The sequence below is a fragment of the Canis lupus genome, chromosome 16 (genome assembly GCF_011100685.1).
Source record: "Canis lupus familiaris isolate Mischka breed German Shepherd chromosome 16, alternate assembly UU_Cfam_GSD_1.0, whole genome shotgun sequence".
Taxonomy (NCBI): Eukaryota; Metazoa; Chordata; class Mammalia; order Carnivora; family Canidae; genus Canis; species Canis lupus.
In genome coordinates, this window is record NC_049237.1 from 11,050,296 (window position 1) to 11,062,414 (window position 12,119).

The 12,119-nt window shown below is 38.4% G+C and overlaps 1 protein-coding gene and 1 long non-coding RNA gene across 4 annotated transcripts in view; one reads left to right on the plus strand and one right to left on the minus strand.

The window, feature by feature from the left end:
• PTN (pleiotrophin) overlaps nt 1–1,184 on the plus strand; it is a 100,837-nt gene extending 99,653 nt beyond the window's left edge. For both annotated transcript variants that reach the window (XM_038559442.1, XM_038559443.1), the window contains exon 5: nt 441–1,184. In XM_038559442.1, coding sequence (XP_038415370.1) covers nt 441–496 — 56 coding nt within the window. In that variant the 3' untranslated portion in view covers nt 497–1,184. The remainder of the gene's footprint in view (nt 1–440) is intronic.
• LOC111090243 overlaps nt 1–12,119 on the minus strand; it is a 99,763-nt gene that overhangs the window by 41,814 nt on the left and 45,830 nt on the right. The window lies entirely within an intron of this gene.

Sequence of the window (12,119 nt, forward strand, 5' to 3'; positions counted from 1 at the left end):
GTCTTGGAATATTCTCTCAGGGAGGTCTGCTGTGTTTCTCTTTTCTAAGTAGGATCCTCAGGTAGTATTTTGTTTATCAAATGGGGGCAGCCAATAAGATGGCAGGCATTTATAGGTGTTCACATGAAGGAAGACTGTATGACTCCTGCCTATTCTCCTAGGCACTCTACTGGCAAAAGCAGGTATACAAACCACACACCTTGTCTATCCATGTAATCATTTCACTCCTGGACAATTACAGTTGGCCCATGAAAAATGAGGGTTGGAACCGCTATTAATAGTTAAGTTTGGGGGGAGTACAAAGTTACATGCAGATTTTCGACTGCATGGGGGGTTGGCACCCCTAACTCGAGCATTGGTCAGGGGGCAACTGTATAAGAAAAGCGCCCCCTTTGTTTACTAACGTGATGATTTTCTTCTGTCTGTATTTTTAATCACAGCAGAATCCAAGAAGAAGAAAAAGGAAGGCAAGAAACAAGAGAAGATGCTGGACTAATAGACACCACCTTCTGATGGAACGTGAGAAGGACATCAGCAAGCAGGATCAGTTAACTATTGCATTTATACCTATGTAGGCTTTTTATTCAAAAATTATCTATAGCTTAAGTACACAATAGGCAGAAACAAAAAGAACAGAAAAATTTTGTAGTAGCATTTTTTTTTTAATGTATACCATAGGACCACTAGGGACTTATAATAAAGGACTGTAATCCTATTTAGAAAGTTGACTTATAGTACATGCTAGAACATTGAGGTAAGTTTTTTGAAGTTATGTGATATTTTACATTAAAAATCGTTTTTTTTACATGTTTTTCTTTTGGCAGCAATTTACGTGTTATGTAAACTACTATTCTTGTTAGATAATTTTTTCACCTAGACTTTTTTCCCCATTGAGAAAAATATATACTAAACAAAGCAGCAATAAAATATAATCACCCTATCTGAGGAAATATCTTTTTTTTCTGCCAATGGATTTAAAAAAAAAAAAAAAAAAACTTTAGTCAGCAAAATGGGGGAGGGGGTGGAGCATGCCCTAATTCAATGTTGAATTTTTTTTTTTTTTTTTAAAGGAAAAGCATTAAAAGTTCTTTCATTTTGGCAGGGACATTGTTTTCTTGATGAAATTATTTTTCCTTCTGAGGAAAAAAAAGACTAGGAAAATAAATCAAGGTGATGCTGAAAAAGGTGCTTTTGTGTGCAGTGATTTGATACTGTAACCCTCCTCCTTTGTCCCCTACACTCCCCTAGTCAACCTGTTAGCAGTGAGAATTTATCATACAAATTAAATTACTCATGGGCACAAATGTTATAGAGGGCTTATGTAATATAGATGTAGATGTAGATCTATGTATTTTTAACTATCAGCATTTAGTGCTATGGAATTGAACAAAAGTCCCAAAGTAACCTAGAGTTTTATGGAACAGAAAAACACTCTACTTATATTGAATATATTTGGGCTTGCACAATCCAAATCAGGAACAGGGTAACATGCAAAATAGTACTTTGTACTTGGTTTCTACAAGTCAAGATTTCTACTCTATTATCTACCATGTGTACCAAGATAACTACCAAGGGTTATCTGTACAACTCCCTTATCTGCTGGATTCCAAATACAGTCTTTAAATAAACAAGTCCCTGCTTCTATTAGAGAAATAACACCTCAGGAATCAGCTGGGATTAGCTAGTATTCCTCTTGAAAAATCCAGCTCTAATTTTCAAGTGTAAGACTCCATAAACACACACCTACCTACCAAGGTAACTCCAAGTCCACTTTCAGAAATCATGGTTTCAACACACCTTGGGCTAGCCATAAAAATAATTACAAAACTGGTCTAATGATGCAGCCAGAGCCTACAAAGCTAACCTGTTCTGCTGTCTAGTCAAGGACTCCACTTGAGCTAGAAATGTTCAGGGGGTTTGTCTCTCCCCACTAAGTCAAAACCAACTGCCAGGGGGAGTAGACAAAGCTCAAACATTTTATGGACTGGTGCTTAATAAAAGCAGAGTACCTTGTAAAAAGCAGACGACAGAAACTGCGAACAGTGGATGTGGTCTTTTTACAAGGGGGCCTTAATAGGGAAAAAGCACTTGTGGGGATGGATGGACAAGAAGAAAGACATTGTTTTGAGTAGGTTTTTTATAGAAAGTCTCATAAGGATAGAGATGGTGGAAGAGTCTGTAGCAAGTTTTGTTAGCTTCTCACCTACTATTGTTCCTCCATCATCCTTTAGCCAAGCTAGCAGTTCATGAATCAGTAATGAGCTAAGGTAAACTAGAACAAAATCTCCCCAAGGGAAAGCAACCCTGTAAATGATTGTGGCGTCCCCTTCACTCACGGGGCATGGAGGATGATTCCTAACAAACCCTAAAATAAACCTCTGAGTCTCTGTCTCAGCAAGGAATGCTAATTGCTGTTGCATAGGCAAGGAAATTAAACTTCCTCTAAGTCTTGAGAATTATTCTACCCCAGTATAAAAAGCCTCCCCAAAGTACTTAAAACATAAATGCAAAAGGACAAGCTCCAAAAATCACTGATTCCAACAAAGAGGAGAAAACAGACCATCATCAGTCATTTCCGAGAGTGCTCCAGCAAATTCTTCCTTCCCAAATGTTCTGAGGCTTACAGACTTTGCCTTGAAGTTTATTTAGCCTTGAGGTAGGAAAGGGAGATATAAAAGAATCAGCTGTGATAGAAAAAGTGGCTTGGGAAGACAGCAGAGTAGGAGGACACAAAGTTCACTTCATCCCACGTTTACAACTAGATACCACTCATAGCCAAGAAAATAAGCCGAAGAGCAATCCAAACACTGGCAGAACAAACTCTGCAACTAAGTGTAGAGAAGAAGCTGCATCAGAGAGGTTAGGAGTTGGAGAGGTGAGGAAGGGCAGGAGTGGTGGTTAGTAGCTGACCGAAGGCGGAAGGGAGCTGTGGACACAGGAAAACACAGGGTAGCCCACATAGGGAAAATGAATCCCCATAACATCTGGCTTTGAAAACCAGAGGGGCTGAATTCTGGGAGTATAACCAGTGCAACTTGGAGCCTGGAGCTTTCAAAATCAATCAATCAATCAAAGTAAAAGTCAGCACTTAGCAGTGGGCAAGCCAAGATAGCGAGTCATAGCCAGGTTCCTGCCCCTAAAGAGACAACAGCCCAAGGAGACTCAACATAGAAGCCACAGTTTGCACAACAGGACAGAGATCTATTTATAGTAATTTTGGAGAGTGATGGGGATACTTCTCTGGGAACAAAGAAGCTGGCAGGCACCATTTTTGTCCTCTGACCTCCAGCATAAACAGAGCCACCTGAGGGAGATGGCACTGCACAGACACTTGCTGCTACCTTACTTGCTAGCGGTGTGCTCTGCCCATGAGTTCTCCTGAGGCCTCGCCCACTCCAGACCAGCTGGCCTGAGCCCTGGGCTCAGTGCAAATTGTGTTAATGCTGTGCAGGCCCCACCCAACTGCTATGCACACAGACGCTGCATGCCCTTGGCCACCAACACCATGGCCATGCACCATGCTCCCAGCAGCCACCAGGTTACAGGGGAATATGACCTAGGATTAGCAGCTCAGTGCAAATTTTCCTAATGCTGCTGCCCTGTCCCTGAGTCCTTCTGTGGTCACGCCTCCTCAGACCCTGCATGCTTGGCTTTCACCAACATCACAGAGAGCAAGTACAGGCTACAATAGGCAGAGAGGAAAAGGGACTCAGACTCATAACAGGACACAAGCAACACACATAGGAAACTTCTCTCAAGTGCCAGGTTCTGGTGAACAGCAGACAGTGTACTGCATGGCACTACAGGACCTCTTCTTCATAAAGCCACCACTTGCAAGAACAGAAGACATAGCTGGCTTTCCTAACATAGAGAAAAAGCAGACACAGAGAGGTAGACAAAATTAAGAGACAGAGAAGTATGTCCCAAATGAATAAAAAAAAAAAAAAAAAAACATGACAAAATCACAGCAGTGGACCTAAGTAAAAGAGAGATAAGTTATATGCCTGATACAGAATTTGATGATTATAAGGATACTCACTGGGCTTAGAAAAGGGTGGAGGACATCAAAGAGACCCCTGACAGAGAGATAAAAAATAACATATCAGAGGTGAAGGACTTAATACATTAAATTAAAAATACAATAGATGGTATAAATAGTAGACTATAGGAAGCAAAGGAATGTATCAGTCACCTGAAGGATAGACTAATGGAAAGCAATCAAGCTAACAGGTGACAAACAAGTACTGCGTAATGAGAATAGACTTTGAGAACTCAATATGATAACATTCACACTATAGGGATGCCAGAAGAAGAGAAAGAAAGGGGGACAGAAAATGTATTTGGAGAAAAAATAGCTGAAAACTTCCCAAATCAAAGATGGAAACAGAGATTCCCCCAACATATTCAATTGAAGGCAGTCCACACCTAGACACATAGTAATTACAATGCCAAAAAAATAGTGATGACCAATGAATTTTAAAGGTTCCAAGAGAGAAGAGGGCAGTTATAAAGGAAGTCCCATAAGGCTATTGGTTGATTTTTCAGCAGAAACTTTGCAGGCCAGAAGAAAGTGGCATGATGTATTCAGTGCTGAAAGGGAAAGATCTGCAGCCAAGAATACTTTATCCAGCAAGGCTGTCATTCAGAATAGAAGGAGAGAGAGAGTTTGCAGGCAAAGAAAAGCCAAAAGAATTCATGACCATTAATCTAGCCATACAAGCAATGTTAAGAGGGACTCTAGAAAACAAAATCCATAAATGAGAGTAAGAAAAATAGGAAGCACAAAAGCAAAGAAAAAAAGTGTATCTGTAAAAATCAGTCAAGAGAAGCACAAATTAAAAAGATATAAAATATGAAACCAAATATCTGAAGTGTGGAGGGGAGAGGAATAAAGGAGTTCAAAATTAGGTGACTGCTTAATATACACGGCTTAATAGAGCTTAATATGGACTGCTACATGCAGAAGATATGACGTATAAAGCAACTGGTAATCACAAATCAAAAAAACAATGATATGCAAAAAATAAATAAGGAATCCAAGTATATCAACAAAACCAGCAAATCATGAATGACAGAAAGAAAAGAAAGGATCAGAGAAAAACTATAAAAACAAGTAACAAAATGGCAATAAATACTTATCTATCAATAATTATTTTAAATGTAAATTAACTAAATACTCCACTCAGAAGACGCAGGGTGACAGAATATAGAAAAGCCAGACTCCTCTATATGCTGCCTATAAGAGACTTGTTTCAGAGCTAAAAACATTTGCAGATTGAAAGGGGATGGAGAAACATTTATCATGCAAATGGATGTCAAAAGCCAGAGTAGCAATACTTGTATCAGACAAAATAAACTTTCAAACAAAATTTGTAAAAAGAGACAAAGAAGGACACTATATAATACCATCCAAACGAACTTCAACAAGGAGACAGTGGCACACTGGACCAGATAGATTTAACAGATATATTCAATTAAAAAACAAACAAATATATTCAGAACATTTCACCCTAAAACAGCGGAAAACATAGAAGTATACATGGAACATTCCTCAGAATAGATCACATATTAGGCCACAACAAGTCTCAATAAATTCTAAAAGACTGAAGTCATACTATGCATCTTTTCTGACCACAACACTATGAAACGACAAGTCAACCATAAGAAAAACATCTGGAAAGAGTACAAATACACGGAGGTTAAACAACTTGCTACTAAATAATGAATGGGTCACCCGGAAAGTTAAATCAGAAATCAAAAAGTACATGGAAGCAAGCAAAAATGAAAACACAATGACCCAAAACCTTTGGGACGCAGCAAAAGTGGTTCTAAGAAGTTTATAGCAATACAGGTCTACCTCAAGCACCAAGAAAATTTCTCAATCTAACCTTACACCTAAATGAGCTAGAAAAAGAACAATAAATGAAGCCTAAAGCCAGCAGAAGAAAGGAAACAATATTAGAGCAGAAATAAGTGATATAGAATCTAAAAAACCAACAGTACAGATCAATGAAACCAGGAGGTGGTTTCTGAAATGATCAACAAAATTGATAAGCCTCTAGACAGATTCATCAAAAAGGAAGGGAGGCAGGGGGGAGAAATGACTCAAAGTCAGAAATAAAAGAGGAGGAATAACAACCAACACCACAGAAATGCAAACAATTATAGGAGAATATCATGAAAAAGTGTATGCCCACAAAGTAGACAACCTAAAAAAATAGGTATATTCCCAGAAACTTATAGCCTACCAAAATCAAATCAGGGAGTAATAGAAAATTTAAACAGACTGATTACTAGCAGCGATTGAATCAGTAATCAAAAAATTCCCAAAAAACAAAACTCCAGGACCTGATAGCTTCATACGCAAATTCTACCTAAAATTTAAAGAAGAGATAATGCCTATTCTATTCAAACTATTCCAAAAAAGAAAAGAAGGGAAACTTCCAAATTCATTCTATGAGATATCACCCAAATACAAAATGAGACAAAGACACCAGAAAAAAAGAAAATTACTGGGCCATATCTCTGATGAACACAAATGCAAAAATCCTTAACAAAAAAAACCCAAAATACTAGCAAACCAAATCCAACATTACATTAAAAAAAATTATTTGCCATGATCAAGTGAGATTTATTCCCAGGATGCAAGGTGGGTCACTATTTGCAGATCTATCAACTGATATATCACATCAACAAGAGAAAGGATAAGAACCATATGACCATTTCAATGGATGCAGAGAAAGCACAACATCCATACATCCATACATCCATATGTATGTATGTACAACATCTATAATATTACAACATCCATAACATCATACCTAAGAATAAACCTAACGAAAGGAGTGAAAGACCTGTACTCTGGAAACTATAAAAAACTGATGAAAGCAATTGAAGGCCACACAAAGAAATGGAAAGACATCCCATGCTCATGAAGTGGAAGAACAAATATTGTTGAAATGTCTATACTAATCAAAGCAATCTACACATTCAATGCAATTCCTATCAAAGGACAAGTAAAAATATTTTATAGAACTAGAGCTAAACAAACAAACAAAAAAACAACTTTATAATTTGTATAGAACAACAAAAGACCCTGAGTAACCAATGCAATTTTGAAAAAAGAAAAGCAAAGTTGTTAGTATTGCAATTCCAGACTTCAAGTTATATTACAAAGCTGTAGTAATCAAAACAGTATTGGACTGGCACAAAAACAGTCACATAGATCAATGGAACAGAATAGAAAACACAAAAAATAAACCCACAATTAAATGGTCAACTAATCTTTGACAAAGCAGGAAAGAATATCCAATGGAAAAAGGAAAGTATCCAACAAATGGTGTTGAGAAAACTGGTCAGCTATATGCAAAAGGAGGAACCTGAACCACTTTCTTACACTATGCATAAAAAGAAACTCAAAATGGATTAAAGAACTAAATCTGAGACCTGAAACCATAAAAATCCTAGAAGAGAACACAGCCAGTAATGTCCCTAACATCAGTCAAATACCATATGATTTCACTCTTATGTGGAATTTAAGAAACAAGCCAAATGAACAAAGGGGGAAAAATGAGACAAACCAAGAAACTATAAAGAAACTGCTGATTACCAGAGGGGAGGGAGGTTGGGGAAGTGTTGGGGGGTGTTGGGGGGGGCGATGGGGATGAAGGAGGGTACTTGGTATGATGAGCACAGGGTGATGTATGGAAGTGCTGAATCACGCTGTACACGTGAAACTAAGATAACCCTGTATTTTAACTATATTAGAATTAAAATAAAATGAAATTAAAAACAAACGAAAAAGAAAACAGCTGTGATTCCTTACATGGCCTTAGAGTGAAGACAAGCTTTCTGGCTAGTGATTAGGAGGGCACAAAGCAGCCTATCCAAACCCTAGCAAAAATATGTCTTCAGCGACCAGAAAATGTCCTCGTTCAACTCAGTGATTGCATCCTCTGTACTGGTGTTCTGATAGACTTTCTAATTTATCCTGAATACCTGAATGCTGTCACATTCGTTGCATATAGACAAAGAGGATCTGGGATAGCGACATTTCGATTTCATATATTCCCGGAATGACGTTCTAACTTCCTGTTAACTGTGCAAGAGTGGAACTCCAAATACAATCTAATATTCGAAATAGCTGTTAGGTTCTACTAAGTTGTACTGGTGGGGATATGTGGGTATAAAAGAATTCATTGCATTTGTGTTTTCTTATTTGAGGAAAGAAAGGCTACACTGCCATCAAGAAGACAGAGATTTCTTGAGGAATGAGACACACATACTTTTTTCATAATGTGCACTTTGTCTCCATATTACTTAAAATCTTAAATCAATTGTTTTATAACTTCTTTCCATGAAAACTAGAGGTAAATACGCTTTAGGAAGCATTGAATGTGGCAATAGAAAATACTATGAATTATTCAAAAATAGTTCCCAAACATAAAAGTTAGAACTTTGTTAACCTTCAGTCATGAGATATTTTTTCTTTCTTTTTTTTTTTAAAGCGATTTTATTTATTTATTGGCGCAAGAGAGAAAACACAAGAAATAAAGATCATAAGCAGCATGGAGGGGCAGAGGGAGAAGCAGACTCCCTGCTGAACTGAGCAGGGAGCCTGATGTGGGGCTCGGTCCCAGGACCCTGGAATCATGACCTGAACCGAAGGTAGACACTTAACCAACTGAGTCACTCAGGCACCCTAGGCATGAGATTTTCTAAGGGAGTAAAGCAAAGGGCTTTCTCCCCGTTAACCTTCAAAAAAAAAAAGCAAGTCAATATGTTTGGAGGTGGAAAATTCCCTCCATGTCTTTCTCTACATTACCACGTTTTTCTCCTGTGTTCCCCCATTAAGTCTTGGCTGCCACAATGAGGCAGTAGAATGCAAGAGGACACTTCTTTCCCTACATTTGGAAACATTAGCAACAGACAGTAACTGCTCCCAGTCTATCAAATAAGTGCATTTTCAATCTACTTTTCAAAGAAGATATAGAGTCTTGGCACACGTTTACATCAAAAGGGCACAATATTATTCTGAGCATCAGCAATTAATGCCTACCTCCAACTTACGGAGACTCTATTTCCCCCAGAAATAAAAGATGTGGAACATCTTATTCAGAGAAAAATATATCACGATCTTACAAGTCCACCCCCTGCTTCCCTGTTTCTGTTCTTCTCAACTGTTCACTCTTTAAGCAAAGCACCAAAAATAAGGTAAACTGCGCAATCCTGGTGGGTCACAAGTAAAATCATGTGATTCAAGGATGTTTTGACACAAGCAATTACAGACCTACATGTGCTTGTTAATTTGAAAAGAAACATAAAATTAAATTAGCTCTCAATATCTGATTTCTGTAAAGTGATTTTTTTTTTTTTTTTTTTTTTAGGACACAAAACCTTAACAGGCTGTTAAGTTGTTGTACAACTGTTAACCTTAACAGGCTTAACAGTTGTAGACTGTTCAATGTACTTCCTACATACGTAACCATTATAACTGCTGTATTAAGTTATCTGTGAGGCTGGTGAAGGAGATTACACATCTAGTTTATCACCACATATTTTCTTTTGTTTTTTTGAAAATGGCAAAAAGCCATACATTTTACATTAAAGAATGAAAATGGACGGTCCTGCCATCATATCCCTAAACTCCTGCGAATGGAGGGATCGCCTTAGAGACCATGCAGGTATAGTGACTGTATCCATATACTTGACTTTCTCTTAGAAAAGATACAAGGGTTACATAAAATAATAATCATGAGAATTGTTTTTTTTTCTGTCTTTTGATTGTCAGATCCATCAAACACAGGACAAAGTCATCTTCAAGCATCTTAGTTCATGAGATTCTTTGAGAATCACACAAATGTTACTATAGTTATTATAAATGACCAACAAGTTGAGATGCTTGCAATAAGTGTTAGGCATTTTAGGCTTCTAAATTCAAAGGTTGTATGCTTTTAAGGTAGTCACGGCTAATAATCAAAATGCTTAGCAATTTATTTAGAGATTTGCCAAATTACTGTCTGATACCAAGGATGAAGAGAGAGATAGGAGGGGCCTGTTCTGGGAAGTAGTCCAGAGGAGAGTGGGCAAGAGGTGTTTAATTGCTCTAATCAAGCATTTCTGACACCTCTGAATTCCTTACCTCTGTATTAAGCTAAAGAATACCTGGGTTTCAAAGGTAATATTCTTTGGGGAGCATTTTGTTTAGGTGTGTATTCATTAAACTAGGACGCGTAACCAGTGCTGGGAAAATTGAATTCAGACTTTCTGGTGAATGCATCCTTATCAAGACAACTTAACTATATCCAAAATAAGATCTCATTCTCCTACTAAGTCCATCTCTAAAATCCATTTGAACAAATACTTTTCAATGTTATTTATATAGATTACTGTAGATTAATTCCTGAAAACCTCTTTGGGTATATTTCCCCCTTCCAAATTCTAAGTATACATTTTATCTCATAGGCTATGACTAGTTTAAATTCATTAACTTATGCATTCCTTCATTAAACATACTTAGCTGCTACTGGTGTTACTCAGCTGTTACTGGTGATAGGGATGTAGCAAAGAACAAAACGGACCCCCCCCCAACACTATTTTCATGAAATTTACATTCCTGCTGAGGACTCTGATCATGAATACAATGAATAATGTTTTTGTTATATATTGCTGTCTAACAAATCACCTTGTGGCTTAAAGAAACAATTATTTTATCATCTCATGACCCTTCCAGTAGGCTGACTGGACACATCTGTGTGGTTCTTTTGCTCCACATGATGTTAGGTTGAGGGATTGGATGTCCAACATGGCTCAATGTCAGGTCTGGCTTCTTAGTGGAAATGACAAATTGGATTCAACTCGGACACTGAATTGGTAGACCTCTCCTTTTGTCTATGTAGTCTCAAGACCTCATCTATCTACATGGTGCTGTCTGCCTCTATGGGGTTTACCCAGCAGAACAACCAGCCTTTGCACCTGGCAGCACAGAGTTCTTCAAAGCACAAAGTTGGAAACTACCAAGACTTCTTAAGGCTTAGGCCTGAACCTGGCCCAGGATCATGTCTGCCACATTCTAATGGTGAAAATGCATCAGGGCCAGTTCAGATTCTAGAGGTGTGGTCTACACAGGGAGTGAATCCCAGGAAAACACAATTCCCTGGGGGCCTTATTGGGCACAAAATACACAAAAAAGTAAGACACACATTAGATCGTGTTAAGCACCATGGAGGAAAATGAAACCATGAAGGGCAATATGTAGTGTTGGGGAAGCACTGCCATTTGAAATACAGTGATCAGAGGAGGGGACATTCAAGCCAGCAAAACCCTGAAGCAGGTGAGGGAGTAGGTTACCCACAGGGAGAGCATTCCAGGCAGAAAGAGCTCTGTAAAGGCAGTGAGTGCAAAGCTTCCAGATGGAAGTTTCCAACACATTTCATGAACAGCAGGGAGCCTGTGGACACAGGAAGCCAAGGGAAAAGGAGGAAGAGTTCACCAGAGTAACAGGAAAGAGGGCAACACCAGTGAGGTATGGGAACCAGAGGAATTGTTTTATTTCTCCTGTGAGAGTCACAGCTTCCTCAACCAAGAAGACAAAGTAGGAAGGCTGGCAGGAGCTTTGGAGGTTGGGGTTTCTTCAGATTCCTCAATTCCCTACTAATATACCTGCTGAGCAACTCACCTCAAGGTTCCCATAAGGTATGTGGCAAAGTTCTCCTTGACCTGATCTAATTTAATGAGCTGAATGATCCATCTCTCAGTTTAGTTTTCTTCAATCCCAACCCCATGACAACTAGTAAAAAGAGATGCCTGGTGCCAGGAAGACTCTGGATTTTAGTCCATGCTTCAAAATGAAAATGTTAACATTTGAGCTCATCATTTCCTTGGCTTAGTTTAGATGGGTCTACTGAAAAGCCACCTATTCCTAAAAGTGTCAGCCCCAGTGCCCTGGTGCCCCACCAATAAGTTCATTTATGAGCTCTTCACTCTATATCATGGACCCTTCATTTCTCAGCTTAGAATGTTAATGTCAATCCCATTGCTTTTTTTGACATTTCAGCTTGATAATTAATTCTACACACTTCCATCATCTCTGAGGGTCTGTGCCCTATGCTGTACCTAAC